The 18,685-nt window shown below is 33.8% G+C and overlaps 1 protein-coding gene and 2 pseudogenes across 2 annotated transcripts in view; 2 read left to right on the top strand and 1 right to left on the bottom strand.

Annotated features, from left to right (window-relative positions):
• COG5 (component of oligomeric golgi complex 5) overlaps positions 1-18,685 on the bottom strand; it is a 351,259-nt gene that overhangs the window by 189,176 nt on the left and 143,398 nt on the right. For both annotated transcript variants that reach the window (XR_012470105.1, XM_074193933.1), the window contains exon 7: positions 1,816-1,946. Coding sequence is in view for 1 of the 2 variants with exons in the window: in XM_074193933.1 (XP_074050034.1) it covers positions 1,816-1,946 (131 nt within the window). In the remaining variant the exon portion in view is untranslated. The remainder of the gene's footprint in view (positions 1-1,815; positions 1,947-18,685) is intronic.
• LOC141493560 (carbonic anhydrase 2 pseudogene) lies at positions 2,905-4,869 on the top strand (annotated as a pseudogene).
• Positions 12,579-13,906, top strand: LOC141493066 (caspase-9 pseudogene; annotated as a pseudogene).

Raw genomic sequence — 18,685 nt, 5'->3', positions numbered from 1 at the left:
AAAGTCCTTAAAAAATGAATCAGTCTAAATGATTGGGTGGGTGAGAGTTTTAAAAAAATACCTCAAGATTATTGAATAAGATTTTTTGGGGGGGGGGAGGACATGGCGAATGTGGAAATTTGTTTCCTTAACAATACGTGCTTTTCAAGTGCCTTTATTTTTCTTTCTCTTTCAATTGGGGAAGGGAAAAAAAAAAAGAGTAGAGAAGGCACATTTTCTCTAAACTGGAAAAAAAATTTAATTTACAAAAGCAGTGTGTTATATTTTTTATTTGCTATTGTTTTACTTCTTTTTTCTTCTAGAAAAATTAGCATTGCATTATTCTTTAAAGCAAATTATTTTCTCTATTAACACATCTATGCAACAAATCCAGTAATATTTCATCATTATACCTTTCATCTTTTTCTGCTCTTAATATAATTTAAGCACTAATGTAGTTCTTCCAAAGAAGTGCTGGTTTGATTGGAAACAGGTCACTACTAAAAAACAGCAGTCATATACCCTAATAATGCCCTGATTAACTGATACAGTCTGAAACATCTAATAAAACTGTAAATTCTTCAATTTAAATAGGATTAATTTTCCTTAAGTTTGTCAGTTCTGCTTTAACTTTGAACATCATCTGATAATTCATCAAGTAAAGTCAAGTTTGACCTCGGAAAGGACTACAAACTGAAATTAATCACTATTTCTAAACTATCTTTTATTTAGACTGACATTCTAGAAACTATTTCTAACACTGTAAGTCTACAGAGAAAATGAAGAATTTCAGTAGTACTTCTCTGAATGAATGCGGATTTATAAGGATGATTTGCCAAACGTTGACGTATACATTGGGAATTCAAATTACAAAGCAATAAGAATAAGAAAATCAAGAATCCATAGGGTATCATAAACACGAATATTACTTTCAAACAGAAAAAATCTTGTAGAAAAAGGCTATGACAATTGAAAATGGTCATTATAAAATCTCTTGGGAAAAAAAAAACTAGAAGTAGAAGAAAGGTGAGTTTATTTAATCTAATACCAAAACTGGGGAATATATTTTGCCTTCAATGTTCTCAACAAATAGAATGCATCATTCAAGGTTTGGGTAGCTCTAAATATTAGGAAATTCTTTTGGAAATTTCTTCTATTAAAACTAAATCAGTTATCCTATAAAACCTACGCAATGGATCTGATTCTGCTAAGTAAATGAGTAGTTAAATCAGAAAGTTTTCTTATCTTAAGATGTTATATCAGTTTGGAGAGAATATTTTTAATTCAGGCATCATAACAAATGTTTTCTCATACAATTATGTGAAGGTCTCTCACTGAAGAGAGATAGTTTTATTATGAAAATACAGAGGGCCTTTCTTGTATCATTCAAATACGCCCATATACAGAATTAATAAACAAATGATGCTCAGAAGGAACAGCAAGTAAACACTGAAATGAGTTTCAGAAGTTATCGATCAAGAGTAAGCATACTTAGTATATGTCACTATCTTTCTGGAATTATGTGCTTTTATAAAAAGTTGCATGTTATTTTTGTTTCCCCCCAAGCATAGTAGCACAGATACTGAATTTATTTAAATTTATTAATTCTGAAATACTAAATTGCAATTTCAAAATAGAGTTATATCAATGTGAAAGTTTTAATTAAAAGCTCTTCTGGTTTGGTTTATTAACTGTCAGGGGGATCATGATTGGTCATATCTGTAAAATACTTAGTCCAATACCTGGCACATTGCAGATGTTTAATATTTGTTTCCTTCCTATGTCTTTTCTTTTAAGTCCTTTTCAGTTTAAAGGATTTAAATACTTTTTTTTTACCTGAGTCTCTACTCCTTGCTCAAGTAAACGTTTAGCCTGATTTTCAACCTCAAGTCGAGCTCTTGCAACAAAAAGTAGATCATTTTCTATTACTTCTATTCCAGAGAGGTCAATTCCTTGAGAAAGATAATCTATTTGGAAGAAAAAAAAAACAGATTAAAAAAATTTTAAGACTGGAAATGTAAAAAAATATCAAAACATTTATTATCATATACAACATTCAACTTACACAAATTATAATTAATTATAAAATTTTTCCATTTAAAAATTTAAAAAATCCTTTGTCAGGCTAGCAGATCTCTTTATTATTAGTAGATCAAAGTAATATGAAATATATTTTGAAAAATAGATTTTTGTTGATATTTCTGGCTTTTCCATCTTTTCCAACCATCCCCCTTTAGTCTTCCCTCAATGCAGAGAAATTCCTTTAAAAAAAAAAAAGAAAATTAACTCTGTAACTATATGAACATAATTACAAAACACTTTTCACATAAAGTAAGTTATATACAGATGGGGAAAATATTAATTGCTCATATGTAAGCTGAGTCAATATAATAAAAATGATAATTCTAAATTAATTTAATTATCCAGTGCTATATCAATCAAACCACCAAAAAAATAATTTTATGGAGCAAGGAAAAAATAACAATATTCATCTGTAAGAACAAAAAGAGCAAAAATATGAAAGGAATCAATAAAAAAATGTAAAGGAGAATGTCTTAGCTGTACCAAATTTCAAACTATATTACAAAACAGTAATCATCAAAACAGTCTGGTAATAACTAAGAAACAGAATGACAGATCAGCATAAATGATTAAGTACGCATTACATAGTAGCAAACAGCCTCAGTAATCAAATGTTTGATAAATTCAAAGATCCAAGATTTTGAGACAAGAACTCACTCTTTGACAAAGATTTCTGGGAAAAGTACAAAGTAGTATAACAGAAAATAGATATAGACAATACTTCATACTTTATACCAAGAAAAGGTCAAAATGGGCACATGAATTAGACAACATACCATAAGCAAATTAGGGAAACATGTAACAAATTAATCATTAAGGAAGGAGTTTATGACAAAAGATAGAATGGACACATTACAGGAAGTGAAATAGATTAATTTTAATTAAATTTAATTAAAAATCCATATAGTCAAGATTAGAAGAAAAGCAGAAAATGGGAAAATTTTTTTACAGAAAATTTCCCTGATAAAGACTATGTTTCTCAAAAATATAGAGAACTGAGTCATTTCCCAAATGATAAATGGTCAAAGAATATGAACAGTTTTAAGATCGAAGAAGTCAAAATTATCTATAGTCATATAAAAATGCTCTAAATTACTTAGAGATTACAGTGAAATGAAAATTAAAACAACTTTGAGCTATCATTTCACACCTACCAGACTGGCTAATATAGCAAAAAAAGGAAATAACAAATGTTGATGGGAATGAGGGGAAAATAGACACTAAGAATGTATAGACTAAGTTGTAAAATGATTCAAACATTTTGAAAAGCAATTTGGAATTATTCCCCAAGTACTATAAGATTGTGCAATTATCCAACAACATAACTATCAGGTTGGCATCCCAAAGAGATTTTTAAAAAAGAAAGGAAAAAAGGATCAATGTACAAAAATATTTCTAATCAATCTTTTTTTGTAAAAAAGAATATCCATCAACTGGGGAATAGCTAAAAAAAATTGTGGTATATGATTGTGATGAAATACTATTATACTTTAAGAAATGACTAGCAGGATTTGTTACATGAACTGATATAAAGTAAAGTGAGCAAAACTAGGAGTACATTATACACAGTATCAGCAATACTGTATAATGAAGAATGGTGAATGATTTAGCTATTCTCAGCAACACAATGATCTAAATTCTGAAGATTCAAGATTAAAAATTCTATTCACCTCCAGAGAAAGAACTAATGGAGTCTGAATAAAGTTCAAGTGATATTTTTTTAAATTTTATTTGTCAGAGGCCGGCTGTCACAGGGGCAGAGGTGTGGTCTGAGAGCTAATTCCCAAACTCGCACCAGCTGGCAAGGCCATGTCTAGCTCCTGGGGATACGGGCCAGGTCCTCAAGGGCCAGAAGACTGGTACAAGACCTTCCTTCAACGTGGAGTTCGAGGACTGCTCGGACATGGCAATGCTAAGTGGAGGACCCCTGGAGTGTAACTACAGATTGATCCAGTTACATTTTCACTGGGGTGGCAGTAACAACCCAAAAGGCAGTGAGCATATTGTGGATGGAAACAAATATGCAGCTGAGCTTCACTTGGTTCATTGGAATACAAAATATGATGATTTCCAGGTTGCTGTGACCAAGGATGATGGATTGGCTGTTGTTGGGGTCTTTTTAGAGATTGGAAGTGATAACCAAGGAATGCAGAAAATTGTTGAGTCTCTGAATAAAATTCAAACAAAGGGTGAAAATTCAGTCTTCCAAGACTTTAATCCACTTTGTCTTCTTCCTGAGTCTTTGGAATGTTATTATACTTATCCTGGTTCACTGACTACTCCTCCTCTCTTGGAATGTGTGACCTGGATTGTCTTAAAGGAGCCCATTGCTGTGAGCCAGGATCAACTATCGACTTTCTATGACCTTTCTTTCACTGCTGCTGATGAATGTGCTCCGAAAAGCATGCAAAACAACTGGTACCCTGTTCAACCCCTCTGTGGCAGGACTATTAAAAAGTCTTTTCAATAATCCAAGAAACTAAATACAGATTAGTCTGTACACTGGCAGCATCTCCATTAGTCTCAGTCCTTTTGTATCCATCTTGATCTTCTTCCTCATAACATATAAAAAGGTTGTAGACCAAGTTGAAATGTTCTTAATGTGTGAACCCAATAAATAAGTGCAGACCCATGTGCAATGCTTAGCAAGGTGACATTGACCCTGGTGCTTTGGTGATAGCAATGCTTTTTCTGTGATAAGGAACAGATGATAAAGAGTAGTAGAATTTACTCCTTCCTTCCCCAGTAAAATGCACATGAGTGAATTAGAACTACAAACCCTAAAGCTGTTTTTAAAATATAGCAAAGCAGAAAACAAACCTCCAATAAGTGATTATGTATCAATATAAAGTAAAAGAAGGCAAAATTCATAATAATGATTTCAAGAGATTCCATTGAAGATATTGAAATATAATTTTTAAAAATTCTTATATGTTTGTAGCCATGTAATCTTTAAACATGTTTTTGTGAATTTTGAATTAAGTATTATCTATAAAAACATTTAATTATAGCTATAATACAGATTATATTTCCATTCAGATATATATATATATATATATACTCTAACTTAAAAAAATTAATATTGTATTTTAGATATATGTTGGCTAATAAAATAAATAAATGTAAATTTTATTTGTCTTGCTTTTGTTGGGGGGTAGGCGGGTTATTCTTTCACAATATGACTAATGTGTAAATATTTTGTATGATTACCCACATATTATACACACACACACACACACACACACACACACACATATGTATAAAACCTCTATCAAATTACTAGCCTTCTCAAGAAGGGGGGGAGAAGAAAAGAATTTAGAACTCAAAATTTTTTTAAATGACTGCTAAAAAGCAGGACAAAAGGAAGAAGTTAATTTAAAATTCAGAAAAAAAATCAGAAAACTGATGACTGCATTGCAGGTGGTGGGGACAACAAACACTTGATTTTATATATATAATGCTTCACACTCATAACTCACTACTTTCTCAGCAGAGGAGCAGGGAGAACTGTCTTCTTTGGTGATAACCTAACTCTTTAGACATTTATGACATTTTCTGGTTATTTCACTTGGGATCAATTTCTTTATGCCTCTCCATCCTTTTCTATATTCATCATATTCAATAAGTATTACAGCATAGTAGTATTCTCTTACATACATGCTCAACAATTTGTTCAGACATTTCCGAATTAATGGGTATCTATTATATAGTTCTTGTATGTATATTTTAGAGTCCAAAGAATATTTATTTTCAAGAATCACCTCATTGTCTAGTAATTTTTCACAAAGGTTTGCTCAAGTTCTATGACTACATATGTATGGCAATGTCATTTAGTCATATATGTTTACAATCAGAAATTTTTGATACAAAGATGTCTTTTTCCAGTGCATTGTTTCCTTTCATATCCTAAAAGCAATATTTTCACTTATGCAAATGTTTGGGTAACATAAACAGCAAGACAGAGAACTATAGTCCTCTATAATGCTTCAGACACACTAAAAAAATAATTTATAAGAGGCAAAAATAACTATTTTCACATGACAAGACATCAAAAAAGGCTAATTAAGGTAACAATCTTTGGAACTAATAATAGAAAAACAAATTCTTAAAATACTAATTTGTCACCTCTTATAAACAAGCTCCTAGACTCAGCCTTGGTGCATGACCCAAGCCATTATGGTGTACTCTGGGATCCACTCAGCAATTTTCTTGCTGCTATTGTCTCTGCCAGAATATCCTTCCATGACCTCATCTCAAAAATAAGAAGTAGATATTAACTCAACACACACCCTTAAGGAGGAGAAGAAAATAACAGAAAATGGAGGCAACCTCTCTGTGGGGAAGTTCTCACAAGTGAAGGCCTTCAAACTTTGCCTCCTTTTCTACAATTTTCTCCTTCCTCATCTTCCCTCCTGAATCCCTTCAAGTCTAAGCTAAAATCTCATTTTCTGTAAGAAGTTTTTCATAATCTCTCTTAGTACTAAAGGTATAATTCCAATTTGTTATATTTAACTATATATTATATATTATATTACAATATAATATAATATTATATTATTATGTTATATTACATTATATATGTGTTATATGTTGTTACATATATATTTTTTTCTCTGTAAGGTTGTTTTAATGTTGTTGACCTCATTAGACTATAAATTCCTTGAGAGCAGGGGCTATGTTTTGCTTTTCTTTGTACAATCAGCAGCTTGTTGAATGAATAATTATTAGGTATTTTAAATATATAGTATCTTTAAGAATATAGCTCATATTAGGGGCAGCTAGGTGGCTCAGTGGATAAAGCACTGGCCCTGGAGTCAGGAGTACCTGGGTTCAAATCTAGTCTCAAACACTTAATAATTACCTAGCTGTATGGCTGTGGGCAAGTCACTTAACCTCATTTGCTTTGCAAAAACCTAAAAAAAAAAAAAGAATATAGCTCATATTAGCATAATAAGGGCTCATTAACAACATGCTTTAAAAGTATGGATGTATTATATCAAATAATTGGAAAATGTTAGCTATCATTGAATTCTATTAGTTGATGAAGAATGAATATTATCTTCCAGAAAAACTAAACAAAAAAGAAAAATATGCATCTGAAACAGATTTTTTGCACCCCAGCCTTACTATAGATCAATAGAAATCAACTTCAAAAGTCATATAAAGTTAAGAGAAACTGAGTTGTGGTACTCTAACTTATTTGGGTATGTATTTACACATTCCAACAAATGTATATCCACACATATATATCATGAACTTAATGTAGACTAGCTGACCAATGAAAAGACTTCATTTTTAAATTATGTGATCCTTGTTGGCCTAACAATTGAATAATTTAAAAATTTGAATAATTGAATAATTTGAAAAAATGGATAATTTTAAAAATTGAATAATTTTTTTAAAAATTAAAAATGCTTTTATATAAAGTTACATTTAGGAAGGGATCTTTATGTTTCCTAATATTCATTTTGAACTGGGAATTCCTTTACAATTTAAAAATATCTCTCACTGACTATAGATGTATACATGTTACCATGTACATGCCTTTCTTAAAATTTGAATTATTATTATTATAATCTATGATCATCATTCATAATTAATCCCATTCACACTAAAAAGTTATGCTTCAGTTAGAGTATGTTTTAAAAGTTTCTTATTCATATCTTAAATAATCTGACAAATATATCTAAGAGTGAAGAAAATAAAGGAATATGGGGCTTTGTCACATTATTAACAAAATATTAAATAATCCAGCCTCAGACAATAATTACTAACTGTGTGACCATGGGAAAGTCATTCAGCCCATTGCTTATCAAAAAAAATACTAAATACTAAAATTAGCCAACATCTTTCAATATGAAATTTTACACAAGGATAGAATAACAATAAAAATGATGATGAGGTGAACACTTTGGGAAACAAATTGACAACATTAGGAATCACTGATATATATATATATATATATATATATATATATATATATATATATATATAAATATATATATATATATATATATATATATGGAGAGAGAGAGAGAAAGAGAGAGAGAATGAGAGAGCACCCTTTACTGATGAAGCAAATAATTGTTTACCAATAGTATAAGGTCTGGAGTATGCAAGGTAATTAAAATTCTGATCTGAATGTTTTTAATCTCATAGCACAAAGTAATGCTGAGAAAAGAGTAACTTTTTAAAAATGCAATGGGCAGTCATACTATAGTAGAAAGAGCTTCTAGTTTGGCAATAGAAATCTATTTGATTCTCAGCTCAGCTATACATGTACTATATGATCTTAAACTCAAAACCAGCTGAATGCAGGAGGCTTACAACCTCTTGGCTGCTTCAATGCAGATGATCCTGTTATCAGGATTGCCAAAAAAGTCATTATCCATACTATGACTCTGATGTTGCTTTTGCTGCTACTATTCATCATTACAGCCTTGATTTGGCAATCCACTTTGAACTGTAAAGATCTGGCATCATCACTACTGAGATAAGGCTTTTGAGATACAAGATTTGATCCTTCCAAAATAGGGATGTCATAATTGATGTCAAAGGATTTATGGCTTTTTTTCCCTCCTTGGTAATTCTGTAGTTTATCAATGTCTTCCCAAAACTAGAGTTTCCAGAATTAAACACAGAAAGGAAAAAGATAGTCCTTGCTCTCTCAAAGAGTTCACAATTTAATTAATTTAATTTAACTTTTTGGGGGTTTTTTGAAAGGCAATGGAGTTAAGTGATTTGACCAAGGTCACACAGCTAGGTAATTATTAAGTGTCTGAGGCCAGATTTGAACTCAGGTTCTCCTGACTCCAGGGCCATTGCTCTATCCACTGTGCCACCTAGCTGCCCCTAAGAGTTAACAATTTAATGGAGAAGGTAATAAAATAAACTGTATTTTTCATAAATAGAAAAGAATGAATAAATAGGAAGGCACTAGAAATAAGAGGGACTGGTAATGCCTTCTTTTCGTAAGTGGAATTTCAGTTGTGACTTGAAGGAAACCAAGGAAATCAAGAGGCAGTAAAAGGATGGAAAGCATTCTAGGTAAGGGAGACAGCCAGAGAAAAAATCTGGAGCTGAGAGATGGAAGTGGCTTGTTTGTAGAACAACAAGAAGGACAGTGTCACTAAATCAAAGAGGACAGGACATGGCAGGGAATAAAGTGTGAGGAGACTAGAAAGATTATGAGGAAGTAAGGAAAGGGATCTTAAGTTACAAAGGGCTTTGAACATCAAACAGAATTTTGTTTTTAAGGCAGAAAGTAATAGGACATTACAAAGAGTTTACTGAGTTGTAAGTGAGAGGTAATATAGTTAGACCTGCACTTAAGAAAAATGTCTTTAGTGGCAAAATGATGATGCAGCTTCTGCAGGTAGATTCTTCAGTAGGTTATTCTAAAAATCTAGGCCTGAGGTAATAAAGTACAAGGAGTGATAACAGTATCACAGGAGATAGAGGGGCATATTCTAGAGATGCCACAAAGATAAACAGAATTTAGCAATAGATTAGATGCTGGGAGAGAGAGATAGTGAGAAGTCAGGGATGACATCTAGGTAGCAAGGTGGGAGAGTGGGAGGATGGTGGTACCCTTGACAGTAAGAAGGGAATTGGGAAGGTGGGAGAGTTGAGGGGATAAGATAATGGGCATGTTGAACTTAAAATGTCTACTGGATATACATATGCATAAGAAATTAGAGATTTCAGACTGGAGATCAACAGAGAAGCTAGGGCTGGATAGGCAGATTTGAGGATCATTAACATAGGGAGAATAATTAAATCCATGATGGGTGTTGTGATCATCATATATTTAAGAATTCTTCCACTTCTAGGATGGAATAATAATGATTTCAACTTAGGCATTAATAAAATATAAGAATTTCATTCCCTCAGATGAAATAATATTTATTGTGGGTGGGCCAGATTCACCAAGTCAAATCAGGCTAAGAAAGAGTCTTTTTTTAAGACTGTTAAATAGAACTGAAACAGTTTCTGGAGAACTCAAAAGAAAATCACTGATAATTTGTGACAGAGATGAGATGTTGGAATTTCTAAAAAAATTTACGGGCAATATAACTTTCCCCTTTGAAATCAGAACTAAGGCAAGGCATTCTGAAATGGAAATGTAGCAAAATTCTGAATAGACAATGAGGCAAGCAATTTAAAGGTCAGAGAAATAAAGATAGAGGGAAAAGTAGATTATTAGTTTCAGGAAAGTCACTAGAGAAAAAATAGCTTAAAATGGTGTTAAAATAATTCTTAAGAAAATTATAGGGGTGGCTAAGTGGCTCAGTGGAGACAGCACCAGCCCTAGAATCAAGAGTACCTGAGTTCAAATCTAATCTCAGACACTTAATAATTACCTAGCTGTATGGCCTTGGGCAAGCCACTTAACCCCATTGCCTTACAAAAAAAAAAAAAGAAAGGAAGAAAAGAGAGAGAGAGAGAGAGAGCAAAAGTTTATATGTTTGACAACTTAAGTAACATTTTTAAAAATCCTATATAATTTACAGAACAGATGAGGTATTCCAACATCCAAAAGGTTTCCTATTCTTTTATAGGTCAAAGTGAAAGAAAATGTAGAACAAATGAAAAGTGCAGACAGTTGAAATTTATAGAAATCTAATGAATGACACTTATTATTCTGGTAGTAAAATATTTGATATTGGTAATATCTGTTCTTCACTGATGCTTAGTTTGGATTATATTATCCTGACATGGGATGATGTACATGAATGAGGGATAAAACTTTTAATGGCACAGCTGAAATAATTTTTGATTCCTAACTCTCCATTTTCCAATTTATCTTGTAAAAAACAAATTTCAGTTGTTTCTGCTTTCACAATGACTCTCTTCTTCTTCAATATGAATTTTACTACCCTAGTCTATACCCTCATTATCTCAATAGAAACAGATTTTTCCAACAATCTCTTAGATGTTCTTCCTGTTTCTAATCTCCTTCCAATCAAATTCATCAATATGCAACTGCCAAATATCTCTATGAAACAAGTTCCCTACTTAATATCTTTAAATGACCTATCACTGCAATTTCCAGATTTTCACAATAAGTGAGATATGCCTTGCATGTAAATCCAGTTAGGCTCCTTACTACTGGTGCTTCCTTAACACATCAAAGTAAGTTTTACTTCTACTCATGCTGTACCCACACACTTTCTCTATTGGTATGTTCTTCATAACATCTGAAACAGAATTGAGCAATAGGGGCCAAATTTGTTCATTGACTATATAAAAATACATACATACATACAGAAAAAAGGAAGAAAACTGAAAACATGTTTGGAAATGAGTCTCAGACAACCTGATAAAGGATCTTATCGTGGAGGGCTAATTTTTCAGTAATCTGTGACTCCAGGAACCACACTGTCCATGGGTTTTCTTGGCAAAGATACTGGAATGCTTTATCATTTCCTTCTCTAGCAGATTAAAGTGACTTATCCAGGCTCATATAGTTGGTAAGAGTCCCAGACCACATTTGAACTCAGATTTTTCCTGACCCCAGGTCCAACAATCTATCCTGGAAGTCACTTTAGCTACTTCTTACTTACATGGAAGATAAACAGCCACATCTTTATATAGGGTGGTAGAAAACCATTACAAGGATATAAGGGCAGGGGGGGGAGGGGGGTGTAGGGTCAGCTGACAGTCACAAAACAGGCAAAGATAAGCCTTGTGTTAGTAAACAGGATTATAGATATAGAAGCCAATTTAAGAGTAGAACAAAGGAGGTCTCAAAGTCTAGTGTGGAGATGATTAGAGGCCTTATACTCTGAGAAAATCATCTGATTTTTAATATGTGCTTTTGTTTATACACACAAAGATTATGAAATTCTTTCCAAACTATCTTTAATGCTTAAAGGAAATGTGAAATAAAATAAAAACTAAATTCACATGCAGACATACTCTACAATTCAGTTGAATGAGAAATTGAATAAGTTACTTACAATATAGCGCAGTCTGAGATAGAGGCCTTGAACATATGTTTTCTTCAGGTCAGCTCTAAAGCCACTTTTTGAAGCTGTCTTTCATGACTACCTCAACTGTCATTAGAAACCATTTACATAAAAATAATTGACAATAATAAAATTCATACTATAGAGTTGGGTGTTATAATCCTTGAAAATGGTTTGCTCTCTTTAATTTTAGGGAAGCTAAAATTACTCTAAAATCATGCTTATTAAATTATTTTGTTTTAGCTTAGTAATATAAATGTCATTACTAATTAAATAATCAAAATTTTAATATAATTCAAGTTAATAAGATTTTATTCATTAACTCTAACATTTTATAAAATGTAACAAACATTAAAAAATCTACACAACATATTTAAAAATGCAAGCAACATACAATATTCCACATTGGTTTAATTTCAAGTACCTCACTAAATTATATTAAAATTTCACCATATTCTGTGATACTTAATTGTGGCAATTAAAGTATTTTTCGCCAGGGTCCTGGGCCCGGTCCTCCTCGGCAGCCCCAGCCTGGCCGTACAGGCCATGCAGGAGGCCCAGCAGCAGCTCCTGCAGCAGAGCCATCTGCGCCCTGGTGCAGGAGCTGCGGGTGGAGCCGCTCTGGGAGCTGCTGCTGGCCAGGTTGCTGTTCACGCCCGAAATGATCGACATGATCGAGGACATCCAGAGGGCTGGTACTCGGAGAGACCAAGCCAGGAAGCTGATCACAGATCTTCAGACACGAGGGAGGTGTGCCCTTCCCATATTTATCTCTTGCCTGGAAGACACTGGCCAATGTTTTCTAGCAAATCTTCTCCGAGAAAATAACACCACCCAGCAACTGGACCCTGTTGACATCAAACCAATTGAAATGCTAAGAACTGGGGAACCAAACAATACTTTGAGAAAACTTCCCATAAGACCACTAGACCCAGGCTCTCTCATCAATAAGAAAGAAGACCGAGGGGCAGCACCATTATTGGATATAGCAAAGGATATTATGGTGCCAGAACCAAACCAACGGGAGAGATACTGCTATGGTTGGACAGGTGTATTCTCTGAACTCAGATCCATGTGACTACTGCCTCATCATCAACAACATGGACTTCGATGCTTCCTCAGGGCTTTCTGACTGAACAGGCTCCAACATTGACTATGAAAAGATGCAGAAACGCTTCCAGGCTTTACATTTTGCTGTGGAGGTCGAGTGTAACCTGACTGCAAAGGGAATGGGAAAAACCTTGCAGCAACTGGCCAAGAGGGATCACAGTGCCCTGGACTGCTGTGTGGTGGTCATTCTGTCTCATGGCTGTCAGTCCAGTCATCTCCAATTTCCTGGAGCCATCTATGGCACAGACGGAGCCTCCATTTCAGTTGAGAGAATTGTGAATGTCTTCAGAGAGTCCAGATGCCCCAGATTGGGAGGGGAACCAAAGCTTTTCTTCATCCAGGCCTGTGGTGGAGATCAAAGAGACCATGGATTTCAGGTCTCTTGTAATAGTTCTGAAAACAAGTCTCCTGGCAGTGACCCTGAGACAGATGCCACTCCATTTCAAATTAATTTTGATCAGCCAGATGCTATGGCCAGTTTACCAATACCTGGTGACATCTTGGTCTCCTATTCTACATTTCCTGGTTTTGTCTCCTGGAGAGATACAAGGAGAGGCTCATGGTACATAGAGATCTTGGATAGAGTCTTGGAAGAGTGGGCAGATTATGAAGACTTACTGAATATTCTTCTAATGGTATCTAATGCTGTGTCTGCCAAAGGGACATTCAAACAGATTCCTGGTTGTTTTTAATTTCCTCCGGAAAAGATTTTTCTTTAAAACCAAGTGAGAATGGGTCCTGCTCTTCCTTCCTCCTACCTACCTACCTACCTACCTGAAACTCCTTTCTCTGTGCCTGGAGCCCACAGGCAAGAGCTCTGGGCTTTCTTGCCTAAGATTGGGAAGCCTCTCCTACTTCCTCTGGTTTGCTGCTCATGTTGCTGATCTTGGAGCTATTGGAGATGGCAGCTTCCTGACCTTTGCCCTACCACCAGCAGCAGGTCCAGTGATGGGCAGAGCTAGAGACCAAAAGGAGTGGAGGAAGAGAAGGGCTATGGACATACATACTCAAATGAGTGTGACTGGATTAGCACGATAACTTGGTTTCTTTGGAATTATGGGCTACAGACACCCATGGAAGTCTCAACTCCTCAATAAGTAAGATGGGTGCCACCAGATCCTAGAAAATGGAAATCTCTGAGCTTGAAAAAGGCTATAGAAATTGTTTATTTTTTCCCTAGTATTTGTGGTTTTCATAAAAAAGAATTCTTTTATAAAAAAATAAAGTATTTTTCTCAGTAAAGATCAGTTTTACAAGATAAGTTAGAAAATCCACTGGAGGTTCTTTTGAAATGATTCTAAGTGACATAGTAATCACAGCAGGTAAAGAGCTTTTTTAAGATTCCAGTTAAGTACAATGTTCAAGTGGAATCCATGAATAGAAATATTTTTGCAAACAAATAAATCTGGGAATTTTATGTGATTAAGGTAAGGTAGGAATCAAAAATTTCAGTGACGGGGTGGCTAGGTGGTACAGTGGATTGAGCATGGACCTTGGAGTCAGGAGTGCCTGACTTCAAACAATAATTACCTAGCTGTGTGGCCTTGGGCAAGCCACTTAACCTCATTGTCTTGCAAAAACCTAAAAAAAATTTTTAAAAAATAAAAAAAAAGATTTCAGTGATTCCAAAGTCAATCAAAAGATTCTATACAGTCACAAATGAGCTTCAATATATGATACAAAGTTGTTAAATTAAAATGAATTAATAGAAAATAGGATGAGTACAAGTAAATCCTAAGAATGGAGAAGAAGTAGAAAAGCAAAGATTTAGGGCTTAATCCTTCAGAATACTGATCAACTCCTGTAATTTCAAGGCAAATCTACAAACCTAAAGTTAAGTGATCTCCTTTTAACTTATTCCTTTGTCTTGTCTCCAAGTATCTTTTGATCATTTTTATTTGTAATCTTGTTGCCTGGAAAGATAATTTTTCTGAATGAATATTTACTGAATACCTAATATGTGTAAGGAATGATATGCTGGGACCTAAAGATACAAATAGATACTGGGGGACACACACATAAATTTTCTAAAAAGGATATGGCAATTTAATAAGCAGAAGTGATACATAAAAATAACAATTAACCTATATGTAAAAATAACAATAGGAGGAAAATGTAATATATCACAGGAAAGATCAAGAAATATTAAGATAAGAATAATAATATAATAAATAAAAACAAGGAAAAGAATAAAGCTGAAGAAAACATTTGGAAATGACCTTGAGACAACCTGATAAAGAAAATGTGATAACTTTCAAGCTACAGGTTCCAGGAAAGGCTTCATGGAGGAAGTGATAGAGAAGTACAGGCTTGAATGGAAAGAATTCAACATATGCAGATGAAAGGAAGGAGACTCCAATTCAGAGTGTATAAACAATGTCACAAAAATAGACGAGGTTAGGAAGTGAATAGAACAAGAAAAATAAGAGGTCCATTCCATTTGGAATCTAGCAGATTTTGTGAAGGGGAGTGAAGAGGAATAATGCTAGAAAAGTATTTTGGGGGGTGGCTAGGTGGCATAGTGGATAAAGCACCGGGCCTTGGAATAAGGAGTACCTGGGTTAAATTGTGGTATTATAAAAGACCTTGAAGTTCAGAAGAGTCACTGGAGGCTTTTTGACAGTGGAATGATACAGTCATAAAGTGTGCTAAGATTGTTCTGGCAGTTTTAAGGATAAATATATATATATAGTATAGAAGGAAAAGACTAGTAGGATGAACAAAAATAAAGGTGATGCCATCTGAATTAAAGTTGTTGAACGATAAATGGAAATGGAGAAACAAATGCAAAAGAAGCATCTCTATTTTGAATTCAATGTAATATAGATTCAAATGTAATATAGATTAAATTTACTATGAGTGTGGTGCAATGAAATCTCAAAATAAGTCAACAGTATGATATGACAGACAAAATAATTAAAACATAATTAGTTATTACAGAACAAAGAAGACTCTACTCTTCACTGATTGGTGAAAATATATCAGGAATGCTATGGTGCAACAAACTTTGAGAACATTAAAAAGAACAAACTGAATCTGGCCTCAGATATTAATAATTACCTAGCTGTGTGACCTTGGACAAGTCACTTAACCCCACTGCTTTACAAAAAAATAAAAAAGAACACAATGAAACACATCCAAAAAAGGTTTGCAGGGTAATGTCATCACTATATATCATAAGAAACTGGGCATGGACCTGCTGCAAAAGGAAGAGAAAGTGACAGCCATTTTAAAAAATATATTGGTTGCACATATATAACATAATATAGTATACATAAATATATATTGTGTATAGAAACACACCTAAACATATGTTTTATATATATTTTCCTTATAAGAGAGATTCAATTTATTTTGAGTAGCTTCAGAGCAAAAAAAAATAAAACTAAACAATACACAGTAGGAAGAGGCAGATTTTAGTCCAATATAAAGAATATTATGAAAATCTAAGTTATCTAAAAATGAAATGAGCTGCCTTGGGAAATGATGAATTCTCCATGGTAGGGAATGGTTTAAAAGAGACTGGATGACTTACTGGCATAGATGTTATAAAGGACATGTGCTAGAAAGTTGGATTAGATGTTTTTTAAAATTCCTTTCAGAGGTGGCTAGGTGGCGTAGTGGATAAAGCACCAGCCCTGGAGTCAGGAGTACCTGGGTTCAAATCCGGTCTCCGACACTTAATAATTACCTAGCTGTGTGGCCTTGGGCAAGCCACTTAACCCCATTTGCCTTGCAAAAACCTAAGAAAATAAAATAAAATAAAATTACTTTCAGCTCTAAACTCTATGATTTTTAAAAAACATTAACTAGATGATCTAAGAGATAAAAGAAACCTAGAAATTAAGCTACTTTTGATTTATGATCTCCTGGAATCTCAGTGTTCTTTCAAAATGTATCAAAAGAGTAATAATAGCAGAAATAAAAATATCTTACATTGAATAAGCACTATAGCTTGCAAAATACATTCCCATGTTAGTATTTCATTCAGTCCTTGCAACAACCCAATGACAAAGACAGAGCAGGGTGCTATTTATAATATATAAATGATATATATCTGAGGCTTAGAGAAACTAAAGTCATTCCTCAATAATACAAAGTTAGGAAGCAAAGGGGGAAGATCTCAAATTCTATGTTCTGACTTAAAGTATACTTAATCTTACTACACATTTTGAAAGTTCTTAGGATTTATTGCTGGAAAGCACATAGGTATCATGTATTCAACACCCTCATTTAATTTATTTATTTATTTTTTAGTTTTTTTGCAAGGCAGTGGGGTTAAGTGGCTTACCCAAGGCCACACAGCTAGGTAATTATTAAGTGTCTGAGACCGGATTTGACCCCAGGTTCTCCTGACTCCAGGGCAGGTGCTTTATCCACTGTGCCACCTAGTCGCCCCCAACACTCTCATTTTAAAGATAAGAAAAGTAGTTTTGGAGGTAAGTGACTTGCTTAATGCCACAAACTATAATGAGCATATGTTACCTACTTTAGAACTGATGTTACTATTATTGCATTCCCAACTTTAAAGAAAATTTCAGTTAGTTCAAAGAATTTTAATATTAAAAAAACATTCTAAGGAATAAGGAAATTGTTCTTGGAATAGCTAAGTCTTCATCCATTAAAGTTAGCATAGTTGGGGCAGAACATGCAAAATCAAAACTGGGGTTAGCAAACTACTTAAGGAAAGTAGATGCAATTTGACAATTCAATTCAACAAAAATTTATTCAATTTGCCCACTAGGAGATCAGACAAAATGCTTCAAAGATAAAATGAGGCTCAGTTGGGAGCAACATAACAGCACAGCAGTTGGCTGGGAAACCATAGCAGCTGATCAAACACATTGGCAGCTAACTTTGCCATCAGGGAAAGGGTGGCCCAACTTAAGCAGAACTGACACATAATAAATGAGGTCATGAAATGAATTGACTTTCCCTCTGAGATTCACTGGGTGCTGAATTGGTATGAAATGATTATGGTGCAAAATGTAGGAATATCTAAGACCACCATCCACGGATAAAAATCAAGATAATTATATTAGTACACAAAAGACATTATTAATGAAAAGCACTAAATAAATCTTTTTATCAAGTATATCATATTACAAAGAATTTTTAAAAACAAAACAAAAAATTCAACATGCTAAACAGATATAAATTTTTAACAGTGATGTCTGCCATTTCAAATTGAATAGCAAAATGGATTCAAATACAGTAGATTTTCCCCATATCACATAGAAAATAAATAAAATTAGGAGTTGGTAAGACTTTATTGTCTACCAGAGATGTCAGACACACTTTCCACAAGTCTAGTATATCTGAGAACTTGTTCAAACCATATTAAAATGTATTGGGAGGGGCGACTAGATGGCACAGTGGATAGAGCACCAGCCCTGGAGTCAGGAGTACCTGGGTTCAAATCCGGCCTCGGACACTTAATAATTACCTAGCTGTGTGGCCTTGGGCAAGTCACTTAACTGCACTGTCTTGCAAAAAATAAAAAATAAAAAAATTTTTAAAAAATGTAATTGGGAAATATTTAA

The sequence above is a fragment of the Macrotis lagotis genome, chromosome 7 (genome assembly GCF_037893015.1).
Source record: "Macrotis lagotis isolate mMagLag1 chromosome 7, bilby.v1.9.chrom.fasta, whole genome shotgun sequence".
NCBI lineage: Eukaryota > Metazoa > Chordata > Mammalia > Peramelemorphia > Peramelidae > Macrotis > Macrotis lagotis.
Note: the sequence above shows the minus strand (reverse complement) of the source record. Positions and strands in the feature narration are given on the sequence as shown.